This window comes from Physella acuta, unplaced genomic scaffold (genome assembly GCF_028476545.2).
Source record: "Physella acuta isolate Inbredline_101_S28 unplaced genomic scaffold, ASM2847654v3 ptg000345l, whole genome shotgun sequence".
Lineage (NCBI taxonomy): Eukaryota > Metazoa > Mollusca > Gastropoda > Physidae > Physella > Physella acuta.
Window position 1 is genome coordinate 887,695 of NW_026731864.1, and position 14,101 is coordinate 901,795.

The 14,101-nt window shown below is 30.8% G+C and overlaps 1 protein-coding gene across 2 annotated transcripts; it reads left to right on the top strand.

Annotated features, from left to right (window-relative positions):
- The first annotated feature begins 210 nt into the window (after window positions 1–210).
- LOC131941091 (cytoplasmic dynein 1 light intermediate chain 2) lies at window positions 211–12,540 on the top strand. Of its 2 annotated transcripts, XM_059300086.1 has the most exons (13): window positions 211–310; window positions 1,863–1,936; window positions 2,107–2,223; window positions 2,449–2,679; window positions 5,374–5,561; window positions 5,775–5,868; window positions 6,166–6,301; window positions 6,581–6,692; window positions 6,980–7,093; window positions 7,208–7,303; window positions 7,741–7,834; window positions 8,151–8,177; window positions 8,471–12,540. In XM_059300086.1, exons 1-13 carry the CDS (start codon window positions 231–233, stop codon window positions 8,581–8,583), a joined length of 1,476 nt encoding a protein of 491 aa, XP_059156069.1. In that variant the 5' UTR covers window positions 211–230; the 3' UTR covers window positions 8,584–12,540. The 2 variants fall into 2 exon arrangements, with proteins under 2 accessions (XP_059156069.1, XP_059156070.1); XM_059300087.1 differs by lacking the exon at window positions 8,151–8,177.
- Window positions 12,541–14,101: the final 1,561 nt, after the last annotated feature.

Below are 14,101 nucleotides of genomic sequence, written 5' to 3' on the forward strand. Positions count from 1 at the left end.
CCTAATCTAATCATAGCTACTAATGTTATATAAAATATGTTTTACTTTGCTAAGAAAATAATCGATTTACAACACATATCAATGCATACGTTGTTTCTGAAAAAAAATTAGTTATTGATTTAGACATACAATTTTGATGACATCATGAATGAATCATCGTCTCATGGATTCTTTTCCGTGTTTGTGCGCATGCGCAATGACATTCTGGTACGGGCTTTCACTAATCCAATATGGCGCCCATCACTGAGAAGGAAGACAAGATGGGCAATTTGAAGGAGGGAAATAATACCGATGACGCTGAAAATTTATGGTTCGTGCATCGCATAGAACATTATAACTTGATTAACGAATTAATGAAGTTTTCATCATCAGTTGTTTCATTTAAGCAAACTATTTCTGTTGCTTTATTCTTCTTCTCTTACTCTTGTTTTGACTGCAAAAAAAATGTAGCAAATGATGTTTTCCTTCTTACTGATCAACCTAATGAAAAGCGTAGACAAGAATGTTTACCCATCACGAAACCTGATGTTTAAGTTAAATTAAGGCTACATAGTACATAATGCAATAAAACCAAAGAGTGTTACTACTTAACTGGCATATGATATTTGTAAGCTTACTTTACTTACTTAGTACTTACTACTGCAGTCAAGAAGCCCTGCCCGCCTGGCTTAAATCTGGAATCTAATTTAATTAATTTTATGCAGGGTAGATCTAGACTAGATTTCTAGATCTATTCTAGATTTAGATTTTAAAAATTTAATCTCTTGTTACAAAAAACACATCACAAACTTGAATATTGATAAAGTAAACATTAGGCCTACATTCAAGAAATACTTGAATCAGGCTATTTAGTATTTATTCATCTAGATTCTAGATCTAGTCCTAACCTAAACAGGTTATTCTTTTACTATCACAAGGCCTTGCCTAAATAAAAGTTGGACCTTAGGCCTACTAAAAATAACTGAAATTGCATCGTAGTCATTGCCAGATGACATCCCCACAGCCCATTTTATTTTCTTGTCAGTTGTCTGCACCAGTGAGAAAAGTTTGATTGATGATTTTATTGTTGTTGTTATTTCATTCGGTAATGGAGGATCTAGCATGAGCATGTTGACCCCAACAATAGGTCTACAGTCTACTTCTAACTTAGTAGTATAATCCACCAAATGAAGTTGATTTCAGTTTTGTTTACCTTATCCTCAGTCTGTAGGCCTAATGTGTTAATGTAGCCTACTTTTTGGGTTTAAATTAAGCATAAAGTTTTTTTATGAAACATAAACTAGCGTAATTACTTTTCTTTTTGAAGGTTTATTTATTTATCTGGTTCTTAGGCCTTATTGAAACAATTCATTCTTTAGTCTAAAGATTAAATTTGTTTTTTTATTTTGTAAATTGAGACACCAATAAATGAATAACCTTTAAATTCAATAAACTTATTCAGTCGTTAGGATTCAAAAATTTTTAACTTTAACATTTGTTTAGATGAGTATGAGCTGTCAGATTTGCACAATTTATAGGCATACATGTAAATATGCCTAAACATGACAATTGAAAATTATAAAATAGGTCTTGGTCATAGACATTTATTTGGGGGAGTTTTTTTTTCCAGCAAATCCTACCTAAGACAAAAATGCACAAACAGCACTTTGTTATTCATCACTACTAGATTATTTTAATCTATATTCTGACTGGTGAGATGTACAATCAACCCCGAAAAACTTCAGTTGCAAAATGCCGTTTCAATTTACAAAAAAACAAGTTGCCTTAGCAACAGTGAAGATATATTTAATTTACTCTGTTAATTCCCATTACTTCAGGTACATGAATACAACTAATTAAAACTAAACCAACTTGTGTTTCAGGGCTGACATCCTTAGTGAGGTACAGTCAGGGTCTGCGTCCAAACTACCAACTACTAGAACTGTTCTTGTATTAGGTAAAATAAAAATTTTAATAGCCATATCTATCACATACTACTTTTAAGAAATATTTCAATTTCATACAGTAATGTTTATCAAATGTCAAGTAATTAAATTAAATATTTTAGGAAGGTATTCTTATGTGTGCATTATTTTTAAACTGTCTTATTAATATCCTTAAATTTAGGTGACAATGATTCAGGGAAGACAACATTAATAGCCAAGCTTCAAGGTTTAGAAGAACCTAAAAAAGGTTCTGGCTTAGAATACTATTATATTGACGTGAAAGACGAGTATAGAGATGGCAAGTATCTTTACTTAACAATGTTTTTTTTAAATTGACAATAAATAAAATAGCCTAACAAGGGCTGCTAATTTAAGGTGAGATATAAAAATAGGTTAGTATGTCTACAATGTGAGTACCATCATGGTGTTTCACGCAGTCATAAAAAAAATACTCTTCAATTCTTTTTTTATGCTTTTAAAATCATTTTAAATATTAATATTATTTTTTAAAATAACTTTTCAGAGCAAGCGAGGTTAAATGTATGGGTTCTGGATGGTGACCCTAACCATACCGGACTATTGAAGTATGCTCTTAAAGAGGATACCTTCAGTGATACTCTAGTCATGCTAGTTGTTTCGATGGCCCAGCCATGGTCTCTCTTGGAAACTCTGAATAAGTGGGCAGATGTGTTGAGAAATCATGTGGATAAGCTGAGGATCCCTGGCGAGAAAAAAATGGAATATGAACAAAGTTGTAAGTTGAAATCAAGATTAAATGTCATCTGTCAAAATAGAGTTAAGTGCTGGTTTAACTATATTATGCCACAAGGTTAGATTCTGTAAAGGTCAGAAATTGTATGTTGTAGTTCCATAATGCAAATATATAACTATTATTATTTATATTGGATCTTGCCTATTTGTAACAAAATGTTCTATATTTAAAAATTAAATTAAGCAATATTTGCTTGTTTATAAGCTGAATAAAGCCCATCACTCTTATAATGAAAGTGATTTCCTTGACATAGCATATTCATTGATACTAGTTTTCTGTGTTTTAATGTGTTCATCATGTATGTGTTCATTTTTATTATAAAGAAATTAACTTTTTTTCCAAGCTATGCTAAACTTAGTTTATCATTAGTGGTAACAGGGAGTGTTATTGGAAACTATTTTAAATAGCTTTTGACACTCTAGCCTGTAGTCATCATTCCACCAATGAAAAAACAAGCACTTAAAGTGTATTTTTATTTTTGTGTTTAAGCTTTTATTTAAGCTTTTATTTTCTAGTATACTTAATGCTTGAGTCATATTTTCAGTCTAGAATCTTTACTTAATTGATGAAAAATTCTAAACATAATTATAATTAGCTGATGAATTAATTTGCAGATTGTATTTTTTAAAAAGCAAAACAATTTTATTTCAAATAATTTTTTTGCCTTGTCACCTACGTTTTGCAATTTTTTAAATATAATAAATTACATAATAATTTTAGTACAATTATTTTCGCTTTGGTAGCTTTATGTATTCTAGCTTATTATCTTCCCTTGACTTTTGCTTTAACTTTTATAGAACAGCCAATTCCAAACGTATATCACTCCACCTGCTTTAAAAACCAAATTCCCCTTAGTGCTTGAAAAATCAATCAATATCTGCATCTTTCATGGTATTTGTCTAACCTACACAGAAATGAACAGTCTGGTTAAACAGAGTTAGAAAAGAAATAAAATAGTAACTTCTGCTGTAGAATAGATACATTGCAAAAATAAATTGTTTCTGGAGACAATATGTAATTTTTATGATATATTCCATATAGGCTTACTTTTACTAATGTATATTTTATATTTTTATTGATAGACTACATTTCTGTGAAATATTTTCGCCTCCACTTGCACTAGTCTACTCTTTAGTCTCCTAGTTTGGACATTACTATTTCCTTGGATAAACCGTTTTTTCTTTTGTTTTACGGTCATATTATTATAAATATTATAAAAATATTTAAAATACCTTTAGCTAACTTTGATGAAGTGAAATGGATTACTCGGTCATTAGCACAGGCATGGAAGTTAAGCAAGGCTGTTATTATATTTTTTAAATTTTAAATAAATTTATTTCAATAAGTTACAAAACACCATATGTACACATTGAAGAATCAAAAGTTTGTCATTTAGAAATTAATATAATTAAAAATATAAATGTAATATGAATTAATGCTGCTTAATTTAAACAAAAAAAACCAATGATCTTGTTAATACGGGTATGTTATGTTCACTGAGCTCATTCTTGTTTTTGCAGGATTATGTACTTAATTATTTAGTTGTTTTACACTGGTTGCTTAAAGTCTAAATGCATGCAGGACATTTCACCGTAATAACATATTTTGTGGGTATATAAGTTGATTGAGGCACTCACTGTGTGGCCATACATATTAATACATTTTTTTTTCTTTTTGTTATGAAGTATTGATCTTTTATTGGGTGTAACAGTTTGCATTGAGATTGCTTAGTGTTTAAAGTAATGTAAGTCAATAGTGTGCAACACATGCCCACTAGTTGATATCCTGAATTTCCATTGTGCACAGCTTTATTTAAATTAAGAAAAGAATAATCACAAATAGTATTTTGTCTATAAAATATAGCTTTTCAACAAAATTTAAAAATGAATATTTATTTTTTGGTAACAATTGAAGTTTTGAGGGGTAGAAATAAACTTCCATTTTATTGACCTGTTAAGTATTTCCATGGTAGTTTGGCCCATGTGGATTACATGAAATGGTTGTCCATATCTGATTTTTTTTTGGTTCCTATCTAGTCAGCACCTGTAGTGTTTAGATGTTATTCTTACCTTTTTCATTCATGAAAAATTATTGTATTTTCAAACTTACAATGCAGCATTACATTTATTAGTGGGTGTTTTTGATTGAGCACTTTCGTTGTAGAAATTTAATAGATAATTTCAAAACAAAAAGGTTTATGTAATTAGTGACAGCTGGTTTAGTAAACATTTCAAATACCTACTTTTTTTTTATTATGACCATCCTGTTATTCATATATCCTCACAATTATTAGCACCTTTGACCTTTGTTTACTGATTTCTTGAACCCTTGTAATCTTTTATTTTTCTTATAACAGTCTTTTATCCTACGTTATGAAATTGGTACTATCTTATCCATATTTTTCAAAATAGTTCCACCTGTTTTATAACCTTTTTTCACTATTTTTGCATTATAAAACAATATTATTACAAAATTCTAATTTAAAAAAAAATAAAGATATCTTTTCGACCAATAATATCAAACTTAATTTCAATATTTGTAACCTTTTATACTTGCTTGGTAACAGTTTAAATTTAAAGCAAACCACAGTTTTGTTTTCAGTTTTGAGCTTTATTTGTTATTTGATGCAGTTACTTAAAAAGAATAAACCACCTGTAATAACTGATTGTGTTTCAGTAATCAGGGTCTATCAAGCTTATACTGAGCCTGGGGATGGCCCTATAGTCACACAGGGTCCCCCTAGAGGAGACATCAACCCCCTCCACCCTCCAGCTGCTGGTACAGAGGAGGAGAGTGTTTTACCCCTGGGGGAACTGACTTTATCACAGAACTTAGGAATTCCTATAGTAGTTGTAGTTACAAAGGTGGGTGTGTAAACCTCTATCATGTTAGTTTGTGGAGAAATACAGTCATATCACTGGTCCAAACAAATTGTTTTAGCTCAAAGGGTTTCAGGGTTTACATCAGCTGGTGTAGTCGAGCACGATTGATGAAGTTATTGTGTTGGGGGGTCTTGTGTGGTGATTGACTACAAAGTGTTTGTACAGAAACAAAACCCTTTTATTTTATCTCCACAGAGTGATGCAATCTCAATGTTGGAAAAAGAATTGGACTTTAAAGATGAACATCTAGATTTTATTCAACAACATATTAGGAAATTTTGTTTAAAATGTATCCTTTATATGGAATAACTTAAGTTCTTTTCCCAATGCTATTGTTTCCTACTATTTGCTTCTTAATTTTTCACCTTTTTGTTATCTTTTTCTTTGTTTTGTAGTTTTCATTTTTAATTAATTGTTCTTATAATGCTCTCTGGTTTGTAGTGGATTCTGCATATTTTGAAAAATATGGATAAGATAGTACTGGTTTCATTTCTTATCTTATCTAGGATCAAATACAAAGTGTACATTAATCTTGTATTGTCATGTTGTGTTTGTTCAGTGCTAGAACCCTTAACTCTTTTAAAAGATGGTGCGGCAATGTTTTACACATCAGTGAAAGATGAAAGGAACTGTGATTTGTTGTATAGATACCTAGTTCACAGAATATATGGGTTCCCATTCACATCTCCTGCTCTTGTTGTTGAGAAGGATTCAGTCTTTGTGTGAGTACCTTTTCTTAGAAAAAAATTGTGTGGCTTTATACAGGTAAACTTAACATTCATCAAATTGATGACTATTATTAGGTTTTATTTACTTATCCATTTGGGAGATAATCTTTAGTGAACAATTTTTAACTGCTCTAAAACATTTTAACACAATTTGAAAGCATCCAGTTAAAATATAATTTATTTTACATAAATAGTGCTATGTGATTTTTCACTCATTATGTTTTGTGCCATAGTTAACACTTGTAGAAATATTTTTCATATCTTGTTTTGTAGTCCATCTGGATGGGACAATGAGAAAAAAATTAGCATATTGTATGAAAACATGACCACAATGAAACCAGACGACTCTTTCGAAGATGTTATCATCAAACCTTCCACAAGAAAGGTAATTTTAATTTATTGTTTATCCAAGTAATTGCATTTTTTAACTAGCTTGTCAAAATTATGAATCTTATTCTTGTGCCTATCCTATTATTAGATTGTAATGATTAAAGTAATAACTGCACATGAAAAATTAAGTTGATGCAGAAGTGTTGTAATAAGATTCAGTTTTCTTCTGTGGGCAAGTTTCTAAATACAAGCACTATAATAAAATCACTTAATTTTTAGAAGTATTATTATGATGACATTGTAAGAAATAATTTCTAGTGCATGTTCACTTTACCATGTCAGGTTGTGCAACGTGATGCAGAGATAGTGGCAGAGGACGAGCAGGTTTTCCTCATGAAACAACAGTCTCAGCTAGCTAAACAAGTAGCACCAGGGACTCCTCCTACTGCTGCAGCTGTGAGTTCTTGTTCTCTGAGAGTTTGAGCTGGATAAAGTAAAGTAAATTATGTCTTTGAGCCAAGATTTTATACATTTTGTTTATTCAATCTGTATTTTTTCTTATCTTACAAGGAACCTGCTGCTCCCAGACAACAAAGGCCTCAAGTTCATAAAACACCAGAGAGAACACCAGTACCTGCAAACACAGGCACACCAACAAGAGCTAAAGTAAGGCTTTATTTTCTTTATTTGGTCAAATACCTGAGTTGTTGCTGCTGCCATATTTCACTTCTTTGCTACCATAGTGATTGAATGCTAAACCACCTATGTTCAAAATACACCATGAATTTCCTGCTGTTCTTAGTCATTTAATTTTTTATAGTTACTGCAAATACTGTATAGTTGTTTATCATAAACTGTTGCAACTTCTTAAATGCTAATTTTATTTAGCATTAGCAATGTTAGTAGTAATCCGAGCTGGTTTTCACACCTGTGCTACAAATAAGAGTAAAAAAAACCCATTAAAACCAGTTTTATATAAGTTCTTCTGATTTCTATGCATGAATGAATGTTTTAAAATATTTAATTGAATGTGTTTATGTTTAGCACCATAACAAAAAGTTGTGTTTTTTTTTTCTGTTGCAATGTTTTGTTTGTATGATCAGGATACTCGAGCACCCCCAGGCAATACAACAGAGGGCATGCTGGCCAACTTTTTCAATAGTTTATTGAGCAAAACTCCAGGACAACCAGGACCAAGTGAGTTTCTCTCATCAGTTTTAAATGCTCCCAATTTCTCTTTGTCTCTGCTCCTTTTCATTCTTTTTCTGTTGTCTTTCGCATCATTGAAGTAGAGGTTTCACTTCCTCCAGTGTAGAAAACTGATGGCCGGGCTTGGACTTGACAGATTAAGTCTCATTCAGAAAGCTTTTCTTGTGTGCATTGTTCATTTTTATACAAATCATGTGGTTGAGGGACTCCCTTCTTTTTTTTTTAAATAAAAAAAAATCCAGCTTAAATACTACTCTTTGGAGTAGATATTAATATTCTCTCATTAATCTCTCCAAATATTTAGCATCAATGAGTGGAGCTGAGCATATTGGTAGGACATTTTTTGTTTGTATGTAGATTAGAAGAATAAATTGGTTTTTTTAAAGCTGTGAATTGTGCTGGTTACATGTCTGTTCATGTGGGTATTTCTGTATATGATTCTTATTTGAGTCGAGCTTTTGTTCAGCTTTCAGTTTATGTGGGGTGATGTATTTTTTTTAGCCCGCTACAATTTGTTGGTGAATTAGAATGTACTTGAAAAAGGTTGTGAGCAGGTATATTTGTTGAGGTGCGTTTAGCTTGTTTTAACAAACCTGTATTTTTTTTTTCTTGTTTCTTTTACAGACAAAGCTGCTGTGACGCGGGATGCGGCCGCTGAGCTGGAACGCATGACAAGAGGGAAAAAGTCAATCGACTCAAACAACACATCCACAGACTCACAAGGACCACCATCTTGATGATTAGAGTTAGACGTTTTATTTTAGTTGCCCTGACACATTCGTTTGATACTAGTACCAATGCTAAGAGATTCTTTTGACCCCCACTGTCTGAAGGTGTTGTTTTGTTTTCATTTAAATTTATCTTGATATAAAATTCAGTGACATGTATAGCGACAATCATGTCAGTTTTAACTTGGTATTTAGGTTATTATAATGGGTTATTTTTAAGTCCAATGGGAAATTAAAATGTTTATAGTAAATTGACTGACATCATAACTGACTAGGTTAACTTTTTACAACCTAGTAGGTTTAAAGTAAATGTTAATGGACGATGAGATGTAAAATTAACATGTGAAATCCAAGGTCAAACATATTAGAAAGTTTTTGCTGGTTAAATACTTTTCTATTATTTGTTTAGATTTATCACAGCTCCCTGCTCCCCTACAAATCAGGTCCTAAACAAGTCTTAAGTTATCACAACTGATAATGAAAAAAAAATAATAAATAAATTGAAAAAAAATGTAGAAAGATTTGGTACAATATGTTCATCTTTAGAACCCTGTCAACATTTTTCTAAATTTTGCTGTCGGTGATTGTATTTCCCCTAACATCAATTTAGTGTTTTTGCACCGTAGTGTACTGCTTTTAAATTAATATGTTGATTTTTTTTTAATGTGAATATTCATAGTCAATTAGTGTTTTATATTACCTCAAAAAGGAATTTAGAATTTTACATAACCATTTTCATAAGAAAATATTAAGTCATAATAGCTAAGCTTCACTTATATTTTACATGCATTTTTTAACAGTGGTGTAGATATGATGTTTAATTTATTAGCCTGTATCTCTGTAATTAACAACTTCAGGAAGATTTAGGGGATTTGTTTTCTTTAGGATAATTTAAAAGAAAATTTGATTTAAGACAGATAAGCCATTATCTATATATTTTTGTGTACATAAATAATACAAACCAGTAGTAGCTTTGAATTTCTGAAATATCCATGAAAAATATTGCCTCTTTCTTCTGAGAGATTTCAATGGGATTGGTCTTCCTTTTGTCCCCTTTCTTGCAGTACAGTTGTGTATTTATCTTTGACTTTCACAATTTTTTTTACCACCCTCCCCACATTTTGTCGTACATATTGGTCTTTCATCCCTCCTCAGTGTCTCTCACCTTTTGCTGCAAGCCATCATTGTAGTTGGGTGCAGTGGCATTATTCCAATCAAGTAAAAATGAACTTCTTCATCGTCAGGTTGATTGATTTATGCTCATCATTTCTGTTCTGGGTTTGACTGTTGTAGATAACAAACTAGTTATCCTGCATGTGATATTTGAGTGAGTGATTATTTTTTTTTTCATATTTTTTGGTGCTGTACATAGGTATAAATTTGTTAGCTTTATTCAATTGCATTATTTAAAAAATATCAATGTATGGTTATGATAAGTGTTGAATATGTTTTGCGATTTTTGTGTGAGGTTGTTGTATGTAGGTTGCATTTCAGTGATGGTTTTCATCATTTGATCACAGTCAAGAAACCTTTTAATTTTCAATACTCAATTAACTGTCTCCATTTTTGTTTCATTTATAGTGAACAGTTGTAATAAATCAAAAGTTAAATTTTAGTAGATGCAGATAAAGGAAAAATGAAATAACTAACCATTTTTTTTTAATTCTATTAGCATAACATTAAAAACATTTACACCAAATAACTTGGATTATAAAAGCCTAATTAAATGTTTTGATCTATTATGTAAGCCTAGTATCTGACACATAATTCAACATTTTGAAAGATTTAAGTAATGGTTTTAAAAAATCTGGATTATCATTTTCCTCTTAGGTTTAAAATTTGTTGGCTCAGCCTGCTGCTAACTTAATTGTGTGATTGTAGTGCTGTCTTGATTCTCCTTGAATGGGGTTCTGTAAGTCAATCATTCCTAGTCTTACACTACTCCTTTTTAGCTTAGGCTTCTCCTTGGTGGAGTTAGTCAATGGATGCCTGGATATAATTTTTCCTGTTTTCTGGATTACACAGTGAGTAGAGTATTGTGCCACTTGAGCACAATCTTTAAAGTTTCATCGAAAACAAGTAATGTGCTCTATATACATTTTTTTTTACATCTGCTAAACTGGAAATTTGGTTTTCAGCAAATCTTATTTTGAAATTTTTGTAAGCAGTGATACACATATCCTTGAATTGTAAGAAAATTAAAATTTTCTTTTTTACTTGTTTTTCCTAATGAACAGTTATTACAACACAAAAAAAAAGTTACTTGATATGGCATTGTTTATCTCTTACAAATCCTGAATGAATGAATGTAGTTCACTGAATTTGAAAATGTCCTCAAGAATATTTCTTTATTGTTTGAAAAGTTTGTAATATTTCTTTAGCTGTTTGCTAATCTTGTAAATAGTGTGAAGTACATTTCAGTTTGTCAAGTGTGAACAAAACAAGGTCTTGAACATTGCCAAAAACAAGTGTTGTCAGTCATTCTTTTAACTCACCACTGCAAATACAACTACAAAATTGTTTTTTTTTTGCTTAATTTTATTAAAAAGCTATGAAAAATATTTTTAGTAATATTTTTGGATTGTAATTGTTATATAATGACAAGTGTGTAAGATTCTCTTAATAGTTGAATGAAATAAATTACTCAATGAAGTAAATTATATTATTTCATTGACAAGAAACTAAATACAAAAAATAAACATGTTCTTAATTTGATTTTCATTTCATCTTGTCCCCTACGTCTTCATGAGTTTTTGCTGCACATGTATATTGATTCATGTATAATGCTAAGGATATGAATGAAGTGAAGATTATGTTACAAAATCGCTTGTCTGGCTTTTTAATTTATTATACATGCCTAAAAATAATATGAAATATATAAATATATATATCTTAAGAATAATGTGCATGTATATTTTTAGCATTTAGGAATGCGTGTAGCTTTTTCTAGTATTTGTTGTGGTGATGTTTGTGTACGTCTGTCACATTTTCTTTGCGAAATGGTGTTCTCATCTTTTTTAATTGCTTTTTATTACAAAAAGAAGCTTAAGATAATTTTATGCAAACATGATTCTCTTGTTGACTTGGCTAGTTCAGCTTAAAACTCTTTTTCTAAAAACTCCATATGGACATTTTCAGAACAGGTGGTCATTAGTTTCATTACTTTCAACATTTTGTTGAAGGTGTAGGAAATAAAATTTAAAAGCTGAGGACTTGTTTGTAGCTTTTCAACATATCTCTTACATGAGAGCTAAAAAAAAAGGGGGGTGTTACCCCTTTCATTCTGGATAAGGCACGCCCTTACCTTGCTAGTGATGTCAAGTCAAACCTTGCTAGTGATGTCAAGTCAATATTTTCTTTATTTTTGAGCTGCTGCTGTTGCCCAGTCTGATTGAAGCTCAGGTAGAAACAGGATCATTCAAGAAATTTTTTTATTTATATTTGTTCCGGAGTGTTGGGTGGATTTTTTTTTTTATTAGACAATGTTGCTGTAAGGCATTAAGTTAGCTGTAAGGTGGAAATGGGCGTGGTTCCTGTTTCTGCCTGAGACCCAAGAGTTGTATGTTGGACCCAAAGACTAGGTACAGTACACCCAAGTATGTAGTGTTGATGTCATTGTTGTTACGGCAACCACTGCCTTACCCAGTTCCACAACTTGTTCCTTCTGCATCTGTGGCTTAAGGTTGTTTGTTTTTAAATACTTAATTGGGTACAAGCAAAATAATTCTGCAATTTTAAAAAAATATTTTTATGCTCTTTATTTCCTAATAGGATTCATTTAATAGAAAAATAAGTTTTCTTATGTGATTTGAAAAAAATGCTATGGATCTGTGAAGCTACTTGTGTACAGGTGTTTACATGCCAAGGATTTTTGTACAAGGAACAAGTTGTGTTGCTAGGGTAAGATAAATTCATGTAAAACAGTTGAGCCTCAACACTTGTGCAATAAAACAAATTATGAAACAATTTTTATCTTGACTTCTTTTATTCAATCTGTATACATTGGTCTTAATTCATTGTAATTCATTCGTACGTTTTAACAACTATTGCCACAGTTAAAAAAACCTATGTACTAGGTTATAGAATTGTGTGTTTAAAGACAAATTGCTCCCCTAAAATATTTTAACTTCTCTGAGTACCACTGGGACTCAGAGCACATCCCACTTATAGAATATGTACACATTGCGTTGATCACACTATCTCTTATTCTGTAGTCACAGAAGTGGATAACTACATTCATCTGTTCATGGATGTAACTTTCATACTAAGATATTTTATGATCATTAGATAAGATGTATTGAAAGGAGCTAAATGGATAAGTAAGCTTTATTCACAAACTTCAATAAAAATTGATGTAAATATTTGTAAGTCAGCTTACAATCTGTGTATTCAAAATCTTAAATTAATGTAATTTTTTAAAATATCACCATATAAAAATATTCACAAAACATACATTGCATATGGTTTTTCAGTTAAGTAAAACTGAGGTGATACAAATGTAAGCTGTTACTTAACATATAATGATTAAAAATGTAAGTACATTTATGGTGAAAAATGTAAGGGGTAAATCAAACAAAAGTTTAAAAACCAAATGAACACTGGCTTAGCGAAACAAAAAAAAAGATAAAATAAAAAAGAATAGTGCTGGTTTATTTATCGATGCCCACATGTGGTGGAGACAGACAGATAGGTAGCTTTAGATGTACCGCAAAGGTTGGTGTGTGATACAAATCTGAGAAGGTTAAGACAACTCATTACTGATGTATTATCCCATTGTTAGCCTTCATGTCCACCTAGTTAACCATCATGTCTGATCAGTATTGTACTAGAAATCATAAGTACTAAGCTCAATTTAAGGGTGTTCTAGCTAGAAGAAAGGATTCTAACAAAGCATTCATAAATCAGTATATTGGAAAACACCTTGAATTCTAACAGTCCCTGAAGATCCTAAACTACAACCAATATTTATCTATTGAAAATAAATGTAAAATTTAAAAAAAAAATTTAAACTAGAGCTTACTTCAGGTTATAACTTCAGTAAACTCAAGTCCTGGCAGCTTAAATTTTGACAACATTGTGATATCAAAAGATATCATAAACATACTGGAATTTTTTTCAGAAATATTTGGAGGTGTTGAAAGAAAAATGCATACATTGACTTTTTAAGGCAACAAACAAATATCTAAAAAATGGTTTCAACAAGTAAATTTTAAAAAATAGTTTTAGGGATAAAGAAAAAAGTGACAATTTTCATGTGCATGCTTCATGAATGTCAAGTTCATGGATGTCAAGTAGTTGAGTAAGCTGTTGGTGTAAACAAATATGTTTACCTTTTAATGACAAACATAATAAGCAGTTAAAGTAAAAAATGTTAGAGTGTTTTGTAAAAATAAAGGAACTTAGAGGGGTATCATAGAGTAACAAATATTTGGTGAATAAAAAGTATATACATCATTATGCTCATTTTGTAAAAACAGTTTGCAAAAGGTTAATTAATAAATTTCAAGAACTGTTCTATATAATTTAT

Bases quoted from the DNA above. Each gene is read 5' to 3' on its own strand.
- LOC131941091 (XM_059300086.1), top strand. From the start codon at position 231: ATGGCGCCCATCACTGAGAAGGAAGACAAGATGGGCAATTTGAAGGAG. The intron at 6,302-6,580 runs GTGAGTACCTTT...CTTGTTTTGTAG, and splicing joins GAGAAGGATTCAGTCTTTGT to TCCATCTGGATGGGACAATG. The intron at 7,094-7,207 runs GTGAGTTCTTGT...TTATCTTACAAG, and splicing joins CTCCTCCTACTGCTGCAGCT to GAACCTGCTGCTCCCAGACA.